This window comes from Chiloscyllium punctatum, chromosome 8, assembly GCF_047496795.1.
Source record: "Chiloscyllium punctatum isolate Juve2018m chromosome 8, sChiPun1.3, whole genome shotgun sequence".
Taxonomy (NCBI): Eukaryota; Metazoa; Chordata; class Chondrichthyes; order Orectolobiformes; family Hemiscylliidae; genus Chiloscyllium; species Chiloscyllium punctatum.
In genome coordinates, this window is record NC_092746.1 from 95,374,404 (window position 1) to 95,388,392 (window position 13,989).

The window sequence follows — 13,989 nt, forward strand, 5'->3', positions numbered from 1 at the left end:
TATAAATCCTCTCTCTCTCAATCCTTTCCAAAACCTTTCCTACAACAGAAGTACGGCTCACTGGTCTATAATTACGTGGGTCATCTCTACTGCCCTTCTTGAACAAGGGCACAACATTTGCAATCCTCCAGTCCTCTGGTACTAAACCTGTACACAATGACGACACAAAGATCAAAGCCAAAGGCTCCAACACCACCTCCTTCGCTTCCCAGAGAATCCTCGGATAAATTCCATCCAGCCCAGGGGACTTGTCTACTTTCACTCCTTCTAGAATTGGTAACACCTCTTCCTTACTAAACTCGATCCTTGCTAATCTAATATCTCATTCTTCTTCTCTACAATATTCTCCTTTTCCTGAGTGAAAACAGATGAGAAATATTCGTTTAGCACCTCTCCGATCTCCACAGGATCCACACACAACTTCCCACTTCTGTCTTTGACTGGCCCTATTCCATTTTATTCCTCACATACTTTAAGAAAGATTTAGGGTTCTCCTTTATTTTATTTGCTAAAAAGACTGCTCATGTCCCCTCCTTTCTCTTCTTAACTCTCTTTAAATCCTTCCTACCTAATCTGTAACTCTCCATCACCTCATCTGAACTCTCTCATCTCATAGTCACATAAGTCTCCTTCTTCCGCTTAACAAGAGATGCAATTTCTGTCGTAAACCACGGTTCCCTTACCTTGTCACTTCCTCCCTGTCTGACAGGGAGGCACCGACCCAAGGACACACAATCTCTGTTCCTTAAACAAGCTCCACATTTCGATTGTCCCCATCCCCTGCATTTTGCTACCCCATTTGATGCCTCCTAAGTCTTGCCTAATCACATTATAATTGCCCTACCCCATTGATAACCTTTGCTCTGTGAAAGGTATTTAGTATCTCCCTAAATATGTGCCACTATTTTTCAACTGTCCTGCCCTTGAATATTTCTGCCCAGTCCACTGTGGTCAACTCCTTCCTGAAGCCTATATAATTACCATCGCCCAACACTCAAACTCTCATATGCAACTTTCTTTCAGTCTGAATTTGAAACTTTGGCATGTTGCAATCACTCCTTCCAAGAGGATCCTTAACTAGGACCATGTTACAACACAGTGGTGAAGCATTCTGTTAAAATACAAGTGACAGAGAACTCCAAATTCCACTATTTTAAAAAAAATCAATTTATTCTTTAACTTTAAAAGTGAACATTAAACAACAATTTACAACTCTAAGCCTCCTTTCACTAAAAGATTTGTTATCTGCCTCCAACTCTAAAACAATATACTGTTCCAATAAAAACCTGTATTAAAATTACATCAACTTGATTTCAAAACCATACAGGAGCTATCATCATCGGTGTCCTCCTCCTTTCAGCGAAAGATCTCCTGGGGTTGTCTTTTACTGCAAAGATGTTTCATATGAAAAAGGTACCTTTGATAGCATGCATTTTAAATGGCAGTATCTCTCAATGCCAGTTATTCTCTAACTTCCAAAATGCCTGCCTTTTTTATGCCCAACACATTGGATCATCTCATTAGTTGAGTTTAAATTATTGTTTTTGCCAACCTCAAACCAATGTTTTTGTATCCTGGGATATAATTTAAACTGATTCATTAAATTTGAATTGTTGTCAAAACAGCAACAAAAACTCAGGTATCTATTTCACAACCAAATGTTTTCAATATTCCAGTACACACAGAGACTGCTAGTCAGTCAAATAACAGGTACTTGTCAGTTTTCAGTGCAAAACAGCACTCACTCTCTTAAAGGTACAGTACACACCTTCAAATTCATAACCACCATTTATCAATCTTCCCTCATTACATAAGTAACCAGTTCTCTGGTTGGCTCAATGAAATCCTCATACACTCCTTTATGAACCTTTCGCTGAGGCTACCCTTGCCAAGTTGATTAATCCAATCACATGTATGCTCAAATCACCCATAATTACAAGTGTGCTCGCCTCACATGCCCTCATTGTCTCCTGGTTTACTCAGTGCCCGACTTCAGAAGTACTGTTTGAAGTCTGTAAATTACTGCTACCAATAAGTTTTTTTCTCTTTTTTTTATTTCTACCCAGACTAATTCAACATTTGGTCCCTCGTGCCAATATCGTTTAATAGAGCCTCGACATCATCCTTAACCATTAAAGCGGCTGCGACACACAAGGAAGGAGTTGAGTGTGTCAGAGCCCAGCTACTGCACACAGATATACATACACAGATTTACACACACAGATTTACACAGACTGGGGCTGCCTCCTGTTCCCATCAAGGACTGAAAGAGGAAACTTCCAGGCTCACCAACCATGACCGAGAACTCCACCTCGGCTCCCCCCAAGGCGGCCAAGAAGAGCATAGACCACCCCAAGTACACGGACATGATCATCATGGCCACCCAAGCACTGAACAGCCGCTCTGGTGTCTCCCGCTATAAGAGAGAGAAGTATATCTGCAATGAGTTCAAGGTGGGTGAGAACGCCAAAATACAGATCAAGCTGGCGCTCAAGAAACTGGTGAAGAGCAATGTTGTCAAGCAGACCACGAGCTTAGGCACCTAGGGCTCCTTCCAGTTAGTTAAAAGTGAGGAACCGAAGAAGGCAGTAAAGAAAATGCTAAGACACCGAAGAGGAGCCTCACTGGCCGCAAGGGATCAACGGCCCACAAGCCAGCCAAGCCAGCAGCCAAGGCAAAGAAAGCAAAAGTGGATAAAAAGAAAGCCAAGACACCTAAGAAGAAGGCAACCACATCCAAAAAGCCCAAGGCAAAACCAGCAAAAGCCAAAGCTAAGACCGAGGTAAAGAAAGCAAGTGGGCTAAAAGTGAAAGGGAGGAAAGCCAAGAAATGATTCTAATCACGAAATGTCAACATGGACTGCTTTTGGTTTTCAGTTTGATTCTTCAGAAACTTTGTGTACATACAGTTTAAGAAAAGATTTTTTTTAATTTAATAAAGAGACTTTTTTATTTTGTTAGAAGCTCTTTCTGTCTTATGTTTAAAAAAGATGGACTCAGTTATCATCTGTTCAATACAGTAACGTCAGGACTGTGGACAAGAAATGTAATGTTGTACATTGCCGTGGTTAACCTTTGCTCTCGACCTATTCCATCTTGTGTTACTGCCCTGGTGAGGAGTGACTGTGGGCAGGATGTGAGTGAGTGTGGGTAGGACATGTGTGAGTGTGTATTTACAGTGCTTCCACCCCCAAAGGAAGGGTGTAAATTCACAGACAACTGCTAAGCAAAGCCAGACTCAACTAATGGACAGCACATCTCATGGTAAAAACAATGACTGCAGATGCTGAAAATCAAATACTGGATTAGTGGTGCTGGAAGAGCACAGCAGTTCAGGCAGCATCCAACGAGCAGCGAAATCAACGTTTCGGGCAAAAGCCCTTCATCAGGAATAAAGGCAGTGAGCCTGAAGCATGGAGAGTTATCTCTCCATGCTTCAGGCTCACTGCCTTTATTCCTGATGAAGGGCTTTTGCCCGAAACGTTGATTTCGCTGCTCGTTGGATGCTGCCTGAACTGCTGTGCTCTTCCAGCACCACTAATCCAGCACATCTCATGTGCTGACTATTGCTGTCCATTGCATAGTTCAGCATTTATTTTCCAAATACTTTACTCAAATGAATTAGTTTTCAACTTTTAAAGCAGGCTGGAACTAGTTAGAAACTGCTTGTTTCTGAATAACGTGAATGATATTACAGAAATAAGTGCAGAGTCAATATTTTGAAAGCTTTCCTTCCCAAAAGCAAATTCCCTGTCTGAATGTTAAGAAATCATTGTGTCATTGACACACAGCCAGCATTGGTTCATGAAGCTGCGTAGTTACCCAGTCTTTGAGTAGGTAAAAGGGACCTTCCAAGATGTAGTTACCAGGGCACAACTACCCCACTCACCACATTTATATTTGAAGAGACGGCTTAAGAGGAACATGCAGCAAAATGCAAGAGCAGCCCATTTAATGACTGCTTGCAATGGCAAAACAATTTCAGACTGTCCCAGATCCCAACACAGTAACTGTTTCCAAATACTTGGCTGTGTTTAAATCTTTTTGCGCTTTGCTGGCCTGAAATGATATCTGGGTGTTTTATAGAGAGTATTAGGGTAGAGTAATATTTGTGTTTATTTTGAGCTAGAAATTGCAAAACTTATGCAATTATGAAAGTGAAGGATAAAAACAAACTAGAGAAAATTAGAACTAAACAGTACTCAGTTCAACTTGGCCAAAGGAAAATGGGAATTTCTGACTGAAAGGCACTCACTTATAATGTGGCTCCCACAATGAGATTTGTATGTGTTCTTTTCACAAAATCACTAATTTAATCATTAGGATATTCTCTCCATACAAGCAATTCTTATTTATCATTAGTGATGTCTTGTTTATTAGATGGTTTACTTTTTAGGACATTCCTTCTCGAACTATTGTGTGCTGTTTCTTGTTAAGCACTGTTTTAAGTTTTTAAATACACAATTGTTTTAATTGACAAATAATTATAACTTCATTTCTAATTGTTCGATGGCATGATGTTTATTTTCTAGCTGAATCGATCTGAAGGCTGACTGTAATTCATAAACTATCATCCTGTCAGTGTAAGTGGTTGGCCACACGGACAATATTGTATTGTGTTGTTTACAGGGTGCCCTGTACCTTCGTATGTTTATAATAAACAAAGCTACACCTTGATTTGGAAAATAAAAACCATTAAAGCAACTCCACCTCCCTCTCCTTCTTGTCTACCCTTTCAGAACACTCAGTACCCCTGGACATTTAACTCCCAGTCCTGATTCGCCTGTAACCATATTTCAGTAATCCTCACCAGGCCGTACCCATCTGTCTCTATTTGTGCCAGCAGCTCATCAACTTTATTCTTGCATCATGGTCGGCAGAGACATGGTGGGCCAAAAGGGCCTATTTTTATGCTGTACTATTCTATATTCTATGATAGACACCAGTGGAATATTGGGCCATTGACTGAAAATTTCTTGCTTCAACGTGGAGCTTTTTTAAAAAATTCACCCATGGGCCCAGCATTTATTGCCTCTCCCTAGTTGCTATTGAGGTGGTGGTGGTGAGCTCGCTTTTTGAACTGCTGCAGTCCACGTGCTATAGGTAAACCCATAATGCCCTTTGGTAGGAAATTCCAGGACTGATGTACTTCCAAGTCAGGATGGTGAGTGGCTGAGGGGGAAACCTGCAGACGGCCGCATTCAAATGTATCTGCTACCCTTCCTGTTGGATGGAAATGGTTGTAGGTTTGGAAGGTGCCATTTAAGGATCCACGATGAAAGTCTACTGTGCATCTTGGAGATTGTACACACTACTGGGTCTCAAAGTTGGTGGTGAGTAAGTGGTGCTTGTGGGTGTAGTGCCAATCAAGCGGGCTACTTTGCCCTGGATGGTGTAAAACCTGAGTGTTTTTTAAGCTGCACCCATCCAGACAAGTGGGAAATACTCCATATTACTCCTGACTTGGCTCTTGAAGATAGTGGACAGGCTTTGGGGAGTCAGGTGGTGAGTTACTCATCGCAGTATTCCTAGCCTCTGATCTACTAGTGTAGCCAGTGTTTATGTAGAGAGCCCAGTTCAGTTTCAGGCCAAGGGGAACCCCCAGGATATTGATAGTGGGGGGGATTCAGTGATGGTCACACCACTGAGTCAAAGAATGGGGATGAGACTATCTCTTAATGGAGGTGGTCACTGCCTGGCATTTGTGCAGCGCAAACGTTACTTGCCACTTTTCAGCCCAGGCCCGGGTATTGTCCACCAATGTTTACCCTTAACCATTGTACTGATGTGCTAGGCTCATCCATCATTGAGGACAGGGAAATATGTGGATCCTCTCCTCCAGTAAGCAGTTTCATTTTTACTACAATTCACGACTGAAAGTGGCAAGACTACAGAGCTTAGATCTGCTGCGCTATTTCTGGTCATTGCTTGGCTCTGCCTCTCTTATGCTGTTTTGTAGCTTCACCAGGTCTACACATTTTGATGTGGTTGGTCCTGCTCCTGGCATGCTCTCCTGCACTCTTCTTTGAACTGGGTTGATCCCCTGGCTTGATGGCAACCAGTGAGTGGGGATTTTGCCAGGCCATCAGTTTGTAGATTGTGCTGGAGTAGAGTTCTGCTGTTGTTGATGGCCCGCAGCGCCTCATGGATGCCCAGTCTTTAGTTGCTAGATCTGTTCTAAGTCTATCCCATTTAGCATAGTGATAATGCCACACAACACAATGGAAGGTATTTTCAAAGTGAAGGTGGGACTTTTCATCCACAAGGACCGTGCGATGGTTATTCTTACTGACACTGTGCATCCGGTAGATTGGTAAGGATAAGGTCAAGTATGTCCTTTTGATCCAACCAGCTCAATCAATAATGTTGCTACTGAGCCATTCTTGGTGGTGAACATTGAAATCCCCTGCCCAAAGTACATTTTGAGTGTTTGCCATCCTCTGCACTTCCTCCAAGTGTGGATCAATATGGAGGAGTACTGACTCATCAGCCGAGGGAGGATGGTATGTGGTCACCAGCAGGAGGTTTCCTTGCTCATATTTTACCTGATGCCATGAGCCTTCATGGGGTCCAGAGTTAATGTTGAAGATTCCCATGGCAAGTCTCTGCCAAAGTATATCACTGTGCCACTACTACTGCTGGGTCTGTCCTGCTAGGGGACAAGACACAATCAGAGGTAATAATAGTTTGGGACATTATCTATAAGATATAACTCCGTGAGTATGATGGGCTGTTGCTCAATGAGTCTTTGAAGCAGCTCTTCCAGTTTTGGCAGTAGCCCCAGACGTTAGTCAGGAGACCTTTGCAGGGTTGACAGGGCTGTTTTTGCTGTTGTCGGTACAGTGCCAAGGTTGATGCCGAGCCTTCCTCAAGTTTCATTTGTTTGTTGAGACTTAGTGGTGATTGATACAATGAGTGGCTTGCTCAGCCATTTCAGAGGGTAGTTAGAATTAAGTACATTGCTGCAAATCTGGGGTCGGGTAGGCCAAACCAGATGACAATGGCAGATCTCCTTTCCTGAAGGACATCAGTGAACTAGATGGGTTTTTCTGACAAACAACAATTGTTTCATGGTTTATCAGTAGATTCTTAATTCCAGATTTTTTAAAAAATCATTTAACCAAGGGGAGTTTCTGGTTAAGAAGTCTGGCACTTTGCTCTTTCCTCCCTACTGCCACTACATTGTCACTGCAAAGCACTGAGGAGAATTTGAAATCAGAAATGAACATTGAAGGTGTTTAAAATTGAGAGAAGTTGTTTTTGATTCATGGAGACATGGGTGGACAGGGACAGGATTGGCTGTTGCAGGTTCCAGGGTTTAAATGTTTTAGTAGGGTCAGAGGTGGGGGTAAAAGAGGGGGAGGTGTGGCATTGCTTGTCAAAGATAGTATTACAGCGGTGGAAAGGACGATAGATGAAGACTCACCATCTGAGGTAGTTTGGGCTGAGGTTAGGAATAGGAAAGGTGAGGTCACCCTGTTAGGAGTTTTCTACAGGCCTCCTGATAGTCCTAGAAATGTAGAAGAAAGGATTGCGAGGATGATTCAGGAGAAGAGTGAAAGTAATAAGGTGGTTGTTATGGGGGACTTTAACTTTCCTGATATTGATTGGGAAAGCTATAGCTCGAGTTCGTTAGATGGGTCGGTGTTTGTCCAATGTATGCAGGAGGGTTTCCGGACACAATATGTAGATAGGCCAACAAGAGGTGAGGCCATACTGGATTTGGTTCTAGGTAATGAACCAGGCCAGGTGTTAGACTTGGAGGTAGGTGAGCACTTCGAGACAGTAACCACAATTCGGTGACTTTTACTCTAGTGATGGAGAGGGATAAGTGTGCAGTGCAGGGCAAGAGTTATAGCTGGGGGCAGGGAAATTATGATGTGGTGAGGCATGACTTACGATGCGTGGCTTGGAAAAGTAGGCTTCAAGGCAAGGGCGCAATTGATATGTGGAGCTTGTTCAAGGAGCAACTATTGAGTGTCCTTGATAAGTATGTACCTGTCAGGCAGGGAGGAAAGGGTCGTGTAAGAGAACCGTGATTTAATAAGGAATTGGAATCCCTTGTTAAATGGAAGAGGGCGGCCTATGTAAAGATGAGGCGTGAAGGTTCAATTGGGGCGATTGAGAGTTATAAGGTAGCCAGGAAGGATCTGAAGAGATAGCTTAGAGCAGCAAGGAGGGGACATGAAAAGTCCTTAGTTGGTAGGATTAGGGAAAACCCTAAAGCTTTCTATAGGTATGTCAGGAATAAAAGAATGACAAGGGTAGGAATAGGTCCAGTCAAGGATAGTAGTGGGAAGTTGCGTGTGGAGGCTGAAGACATTGGGGAGATACTGAATGAATACTTTTCATCAGTATTCACTCAGGAATAGAACATTGCTGCCGATGTGAATATTGAGTCACAATTAATTAGAATGGACAGCTTTGAGGTATGTAGGAAAGAGGTGTTGGAAATTCTGGAAAGGGTGAAAATAGATAAGTCCCCTGGGTCTAAAGGCATTTATCCTAGGATTCTCTGGGAAGCAAGGGAGGAGATTGCAAAGCCATTGGCCTTGATTTTTATGTCCTCGTTGTCTTCAGGAATAGTGCCAGAAGACTGGAGGATAGCAAATATGGTTCCCTTGTTCAAGAAGGAGAGTAGGGATAACCCTAATAACCGTAGCCAGTGAGTCTCACTTCTGTTGTGGGCAAAGTCTTAGAGAATTGTAAGGGATAGGATTTATGAACATCTGGATAGGAATAATGCGATCAAGGATAGTCAGCATGGTTTTGTGAAAGACAGGTCGTGCCTCACAAACCTTATTGAATTCTTCGAGAACGTGACAAAGGAGGTGGACGAGGGGAAAGCGGTAGGTGTGGTGTATATGGATTTTAGTAAGGCGTTTGATAAGGTTCCCCATGGTCGGCTACTGCAAAAAATAGGGAGGTATGGCATGGAGGGTGAGTTGGAGGTTTGGATTGGGAATTGGCTGGCTGGAAGAAGACAGAGGGTAGTAGTTGATGGTAAAGGTTCATCTTGGAGTGCAGTTACTCGCGGTGTTCTGCAAGGATCTGTTTTGGGACCATTGCTGTTTGTCATTTTTATAAATGACCTGGAGGAGGGGCTAGAAGGTTGGGTGAGCAAGTTTGCGGATGATACGAAAGTCGGTGGAGTTGTAGACAGTGAGGAAGGATGTGTCAGGCTACAGCGGGATATAGATAAGCTGCAAAGCTAGGCAGGAAGGTGGCAAATGGAGTTCAATGTAGGTAAGTGTGAGGTGATCCACTTTGGTAAGAGTAACAAAAAGATGGGGTACTGGGCTAATAGTCGGATACTTGGCAGTGTGGATGAGCAGAGGGATCTTGGTGTCCATGTACACAGATCTTTGAAAGTTGCCACCCAGGAAAATAGTGCGGTGAAGGTGGCATATGGCGTACTGGCTTTTATTGGTAGAGGAATTGAGTTCCGGAGTCCTGAGGTCATGTTGCAGTTGTATAAGACTCTGGTGCGGCCGCATCTGGAGTATTGTGTGCAGTTTTGGTCGCCATAGGATGGTAGGAAGGATGTGGAGGCACCGGAACGGGTGCAGAGGAGGTTTACCAGGATGTTGCCTGGTATGGTCAGAAGATCGTATGAGGAAAGGCTGAGGCACTTGGGGCTGTTTTCATTGGAGAAAAGAAGGTTTAGGGGTGACTTGATAGAGGTGTACAAGATGATTAGGGGTTTAGAAAGGGTTGACCATGAGAACCTTTTTCCACGTATGGAGTCAGCTATTACGAGGGGGCATAGCTTTAAATTAAGGGGTGATAGGTATAGGACAGATTTTAGGGGTAGATTCTTTACTCAGCGAGTCGTGAGTTCATGGAATGCCCTGCCAGTAGCAGTGGTGGACTCTCCCTCTTTATGGGCATTTAAACGGGCATTGGATAGGCATATGGAGGATAGTGGGCTAGTGTAGGTTAGGTGGGCTTGGATCGGCGTAACATCAAGGGCCAAAGGGCCTGTACTGCGCTGTATTGTTCTATGTTCTATGACACTTTCTTTCAATGATCAGCAAAACACTACTTCTGAGCAGAAGTAACATTATCATCACTATTTTAAGAGCAATACCAGTTATTATGGCGGTACCTTTAAATCACACACTGGGATCATAAATGCCGGTCTTTACACATCTTATCCAAAAAAGAAATCACATATGGTCATAGAACAGAGGCAGAGTTACTGCCTGAGACGTCTACAATTCAAAACTGTGTCTGGGAATGAATTAACTGCTCACATACTTGAAACCTTTAATTCTATTTGCCATGTTGGTAATAGCCAGGAGCAGCAGTTAAGGTTCCAAAGCACAGAATTCAAATATGCAATTTAAGCACGTGACCAAACTAATTCAGTTTCAAGGCATTATTTCTAACTACCTGGGGAGAAATCAGTCAGCAGTGGTTTTTAGTTTCTACAAGCACAATGCAGTATTCATAATAAGTACATGGGTAGCACAGCAATTAGCAAAAAATTACATCAGTTGTAGCAATTTTCTGAGTCTTAGTACAACTAATAGTCAATTGCCCCAGGCAGATATAATAATTATGGGTCATAATTACTGAATTACATGTCATCAACAGCAAATGTTCAATAATAAAATTATGCTGTATCACATGAAGAAGTATTCAATCAGCAGAGAGATCTTCAAAACACAAATACAGAGGCAATAATTTAAGAGTGAACTATGATAAAAATACAAAATTGAGGTTAACAATTTGTCACCACATACGATTAGGATGGCATAACAATTAAAGCACTGAGTCAGGCCATTCAGCTGAGCAGGTGTCTGCTACACTGATTGACAAGGCATTTTTTCCACTCTATACCAACTAATATTTTTACTGCATCCTTGTTTTCTCCCACATACACGTACCAAGCTTCCGACTGACCGCCTCAATGCAACCCACCTCAGGTGATTCCTTTTTCACATCCTAACTTCATTGCCTCAGTATTTGTACTTAGAAGATCTGATTTAGATAATGCTTTCTATTTCCTTACTGGATCAATCAGGAATTATGTTATGATCACAAGTTTTGAATTCTGTCCACAAGTCAAAACATGAAAACTTTTGTCAGACTATTGACACCAGTCCATACAACTCAGATACCCCATTCTAAAATGCTTAAGGTAAACAAGACATCAAATTGAGTAAATTCAGTTCATTTGTCAATGAAATTTGGCAGTTACGGGAGTTCTCAGATTGTCCTTGAACCTTAACTCTACAAACATTTGGCAATCCATAATTCATTTCATGAAACCAAATAATTGTGCAATTACTACTGCAATAGTAATGCCAGTTATTATGGCAGTCCAAAGTAATGCCAGCTGATTGGTGTCATTTAGTGTTTTTTTAAACTTCACTGCCTTAAAGACAACGGTCGTGTTACCTGAGTACAAAATACTGGGCGTATTGAAGGCATAACAATGCAATCATTACAGAAGTGTAACACTGCCAAGACGAATGTCCCAGGAAATGTGCAAGTAGCAGTAATAAGTTAAGCCATTTGGGCTAATTAGCCACTGAGCAAATTGAAATACTAACTGCAGCAGTTCTGTAACCTACCCTAAAGTCAGATGATTTCCTTCATCAGCATGATTTTTTTTCCCCTCCATGAATGGTCATGTAAATGCACTAACAACTTAAAGCAATAGTTAGATATTTCAGGAATAAAGGCTTTACAATACTTCCAAGAATTCTTCATAACTCAAATTTTGAAGTCACATTATGAGCTTATCTATATAGTTTTTTTTATAGTGAATTATTCATTTTTGGACGATCATACTTTAGGGTATGTTAAAAAGGTGGGTTGGAGGTATTAGTAAGTGTAAAGAGGAAACATTTTGGGGCTAATATGTGACACATTTGTATGACAGATTTATTCTGCTCTTTGTAATTTTCTGATCATCTAGGAGAGAATATTGTTCCTTTTATACATATGGAGATTTAATAGCAGTTATACTAAATGTTTTTCAAACATTTTGTTTTTAAAATGCCACGTCTCATGACTTTATTTCTCTACAATGGGCTGCTGCTGAACATTAGGTGAAGTTATTGTACAAGGGCAAGCATTTCTATTGCAAATAGCATTTCTGTGTTCCATGTTTAAAACTGTATTTTTCTACCCTATTGCTCCTCACCAGCCTCTCACCTGAAGCTTTCCACTTGTGGTCACCATTTCAGACGCCTGGATGTCCAACATCCATTTGTGCATATCCCAGCAAAAAACGTTAGGCAGATTCGGAGCAGAATCTAAGTTCGATTTGCTTTCAGATGTCAGAGTAACATATCCAACGATATGGTTCAAATGAGTACATTTCAAAAAGGGGCCAGAAATGGGTGGCACAGAAACTCAGTGATTTTCCTCCGGGTGCTCCGGTTTCCTCCCATAATCCAAAGTTGTGCAGGTTATGCTAAATTGTCCATAGTGTTAGGTAAATTAGTCAGGGTAAATACAGGGTAGGGGAATGGGTCTGGGTGGGTTACTCTTCGGAGGGTCGGTGGGGACTTGTTGGGCCAAAGGGCCGGTTTCTATAATGTGGGGTATCTAATCTAAAAGTGTTCAAAATGGAAGAGACTTACAAAGCTTTAAAGGTGAGCCAAACAAATCGTTGAAGGACATACGAACGTGCAGGCCCTTAGTTCAAAAGTCTCCCTACATGCGTGAATGAGCACACACAGGTACTTACTTGCTCGGAGGACAGATGGCGTGACCTCAATCTCACTTGACGCTTGATATGGCTGGAATGCAGACAAGGGGTTTGGTGCAGGCTCACTGCCAAATATCTCTGGGCTTTGAGTACCAGTTGAACTGGCACTTGTACCATCACCACCATGGTGTGGCTCTTGCTCTTCAAAGATAGCAACAAGCTGCAGAGGACAAAAAGAAAGAAAGTTGAAGATAAACCCACTGTGTTGTCTTTAATGCATGTTAAAGTACTGTCCATCCCAAGCAACCAGCATATAGCCACCCAGTAGCTTGTCTTCAATTTTTGCCAAGAGCAGACTACTGATTTACACCAGCTTTTGTCAAATTGTGCTCAGAAGCAAGAAAGCAATTATAACACATTCCTTTGATCATTACTATTGTAATTACAACTTACCTGGGAGTACTTATTGAATCCTAATTTAAGAACTGTATCAGCAACAGAACATTTATGTTGCAATTTTTGTGTCACAGGAATAAAGCAAATAATTTTAGTTCTATTTTGTCTGATGCACAAGCATGCTTTTGCTGCACTTCTTACAGACCTAATTAAACAAAGTCACAACTAAAAAGAAATGGCTATGGACCACACTAAATTTTTAATAAAAATGACCCATGAGCCAAATCCAACTGGCCCTCTGACACTGGGCATCATCAATAAAGTGAGACACAGGGCTGGAGGGGAGTGGACAGTCAAGAGTGAGTAAGTGGCAAGAAACCTTTCTTAAAATGTGAACAATTTACTACAAATTCTAGCATTTGCTGTTCAAACAATAACAGTCGGCTGAAAGGGATTTAAATCGAACTTAGGCAGTGTGTCAAGAACCTTGCATGCAGTTAGCCATAACTACAATGATTCAATCACCATTTTGTACAGCAGTAATTAACACCGAAGTTACAGAAAGAACAAGGCGCTTCTCATTGAAGACCAGTTTTTCAATCTGATTCAATCACATCTGCTAAATTGGATGAATCACTGATGTGATGACTGCAGGGTTAGTCCTCCTTTTCATAAGTGTACTTCAAACAGTATCATAACTCATTCGTTGAACGAGCAGCAGCAGCACACTGAAAGCAGGGCAGTTGTCCCATACCCCTTGCATTGATGGAAAGCAGGTTTTAATTCAGACATGCAGAAGCACAAGTGCACGGCAGCTTTGAATTGGACCCCATCAAAACAGCTCAAACATGTAGTGAACAGCCACTTGACTAATGGAAGAACATCACTCAGCTCTTCTGCACTTCAGAATATATCTTCTAGTGGTCC

General features: G+C 42.0%; 1 protein-coding gene and 1 pseudogene across 6 annotated transcripts in view; one reads left to right on the forward strand and one right to left on the reverse strand.

The window, feature by feature from the left end:
• The window catches only part of pard3aa (par-3 family cell polarity regulator alpha, a), an 871,753-nt gene that overhangs the window by 494,701 nt on the left and 363,063 nt on the right, over positions 1 to 13,989 (reverse strand). For all 6 annotated transcript variants that reach the window (XM_072576113.1, XM_072576118.1, XM_072576117.1 and 3 more), the window contains exon 3: positions 12,706 to 12,886. In XM_072576113.1, the coding sequence (XP_072432214.1) occupies positions 12,706 to 12,886 (181 nt within the window). The remainder of the gene's footprint in view (positions 1 to 12,705; positions 12,887 to 13,989) is intronic.
• LOC140480771 (histone H1.0-like) lies at positions 2,295 to 2,833 on the forward strand (annotated as a pseudogene).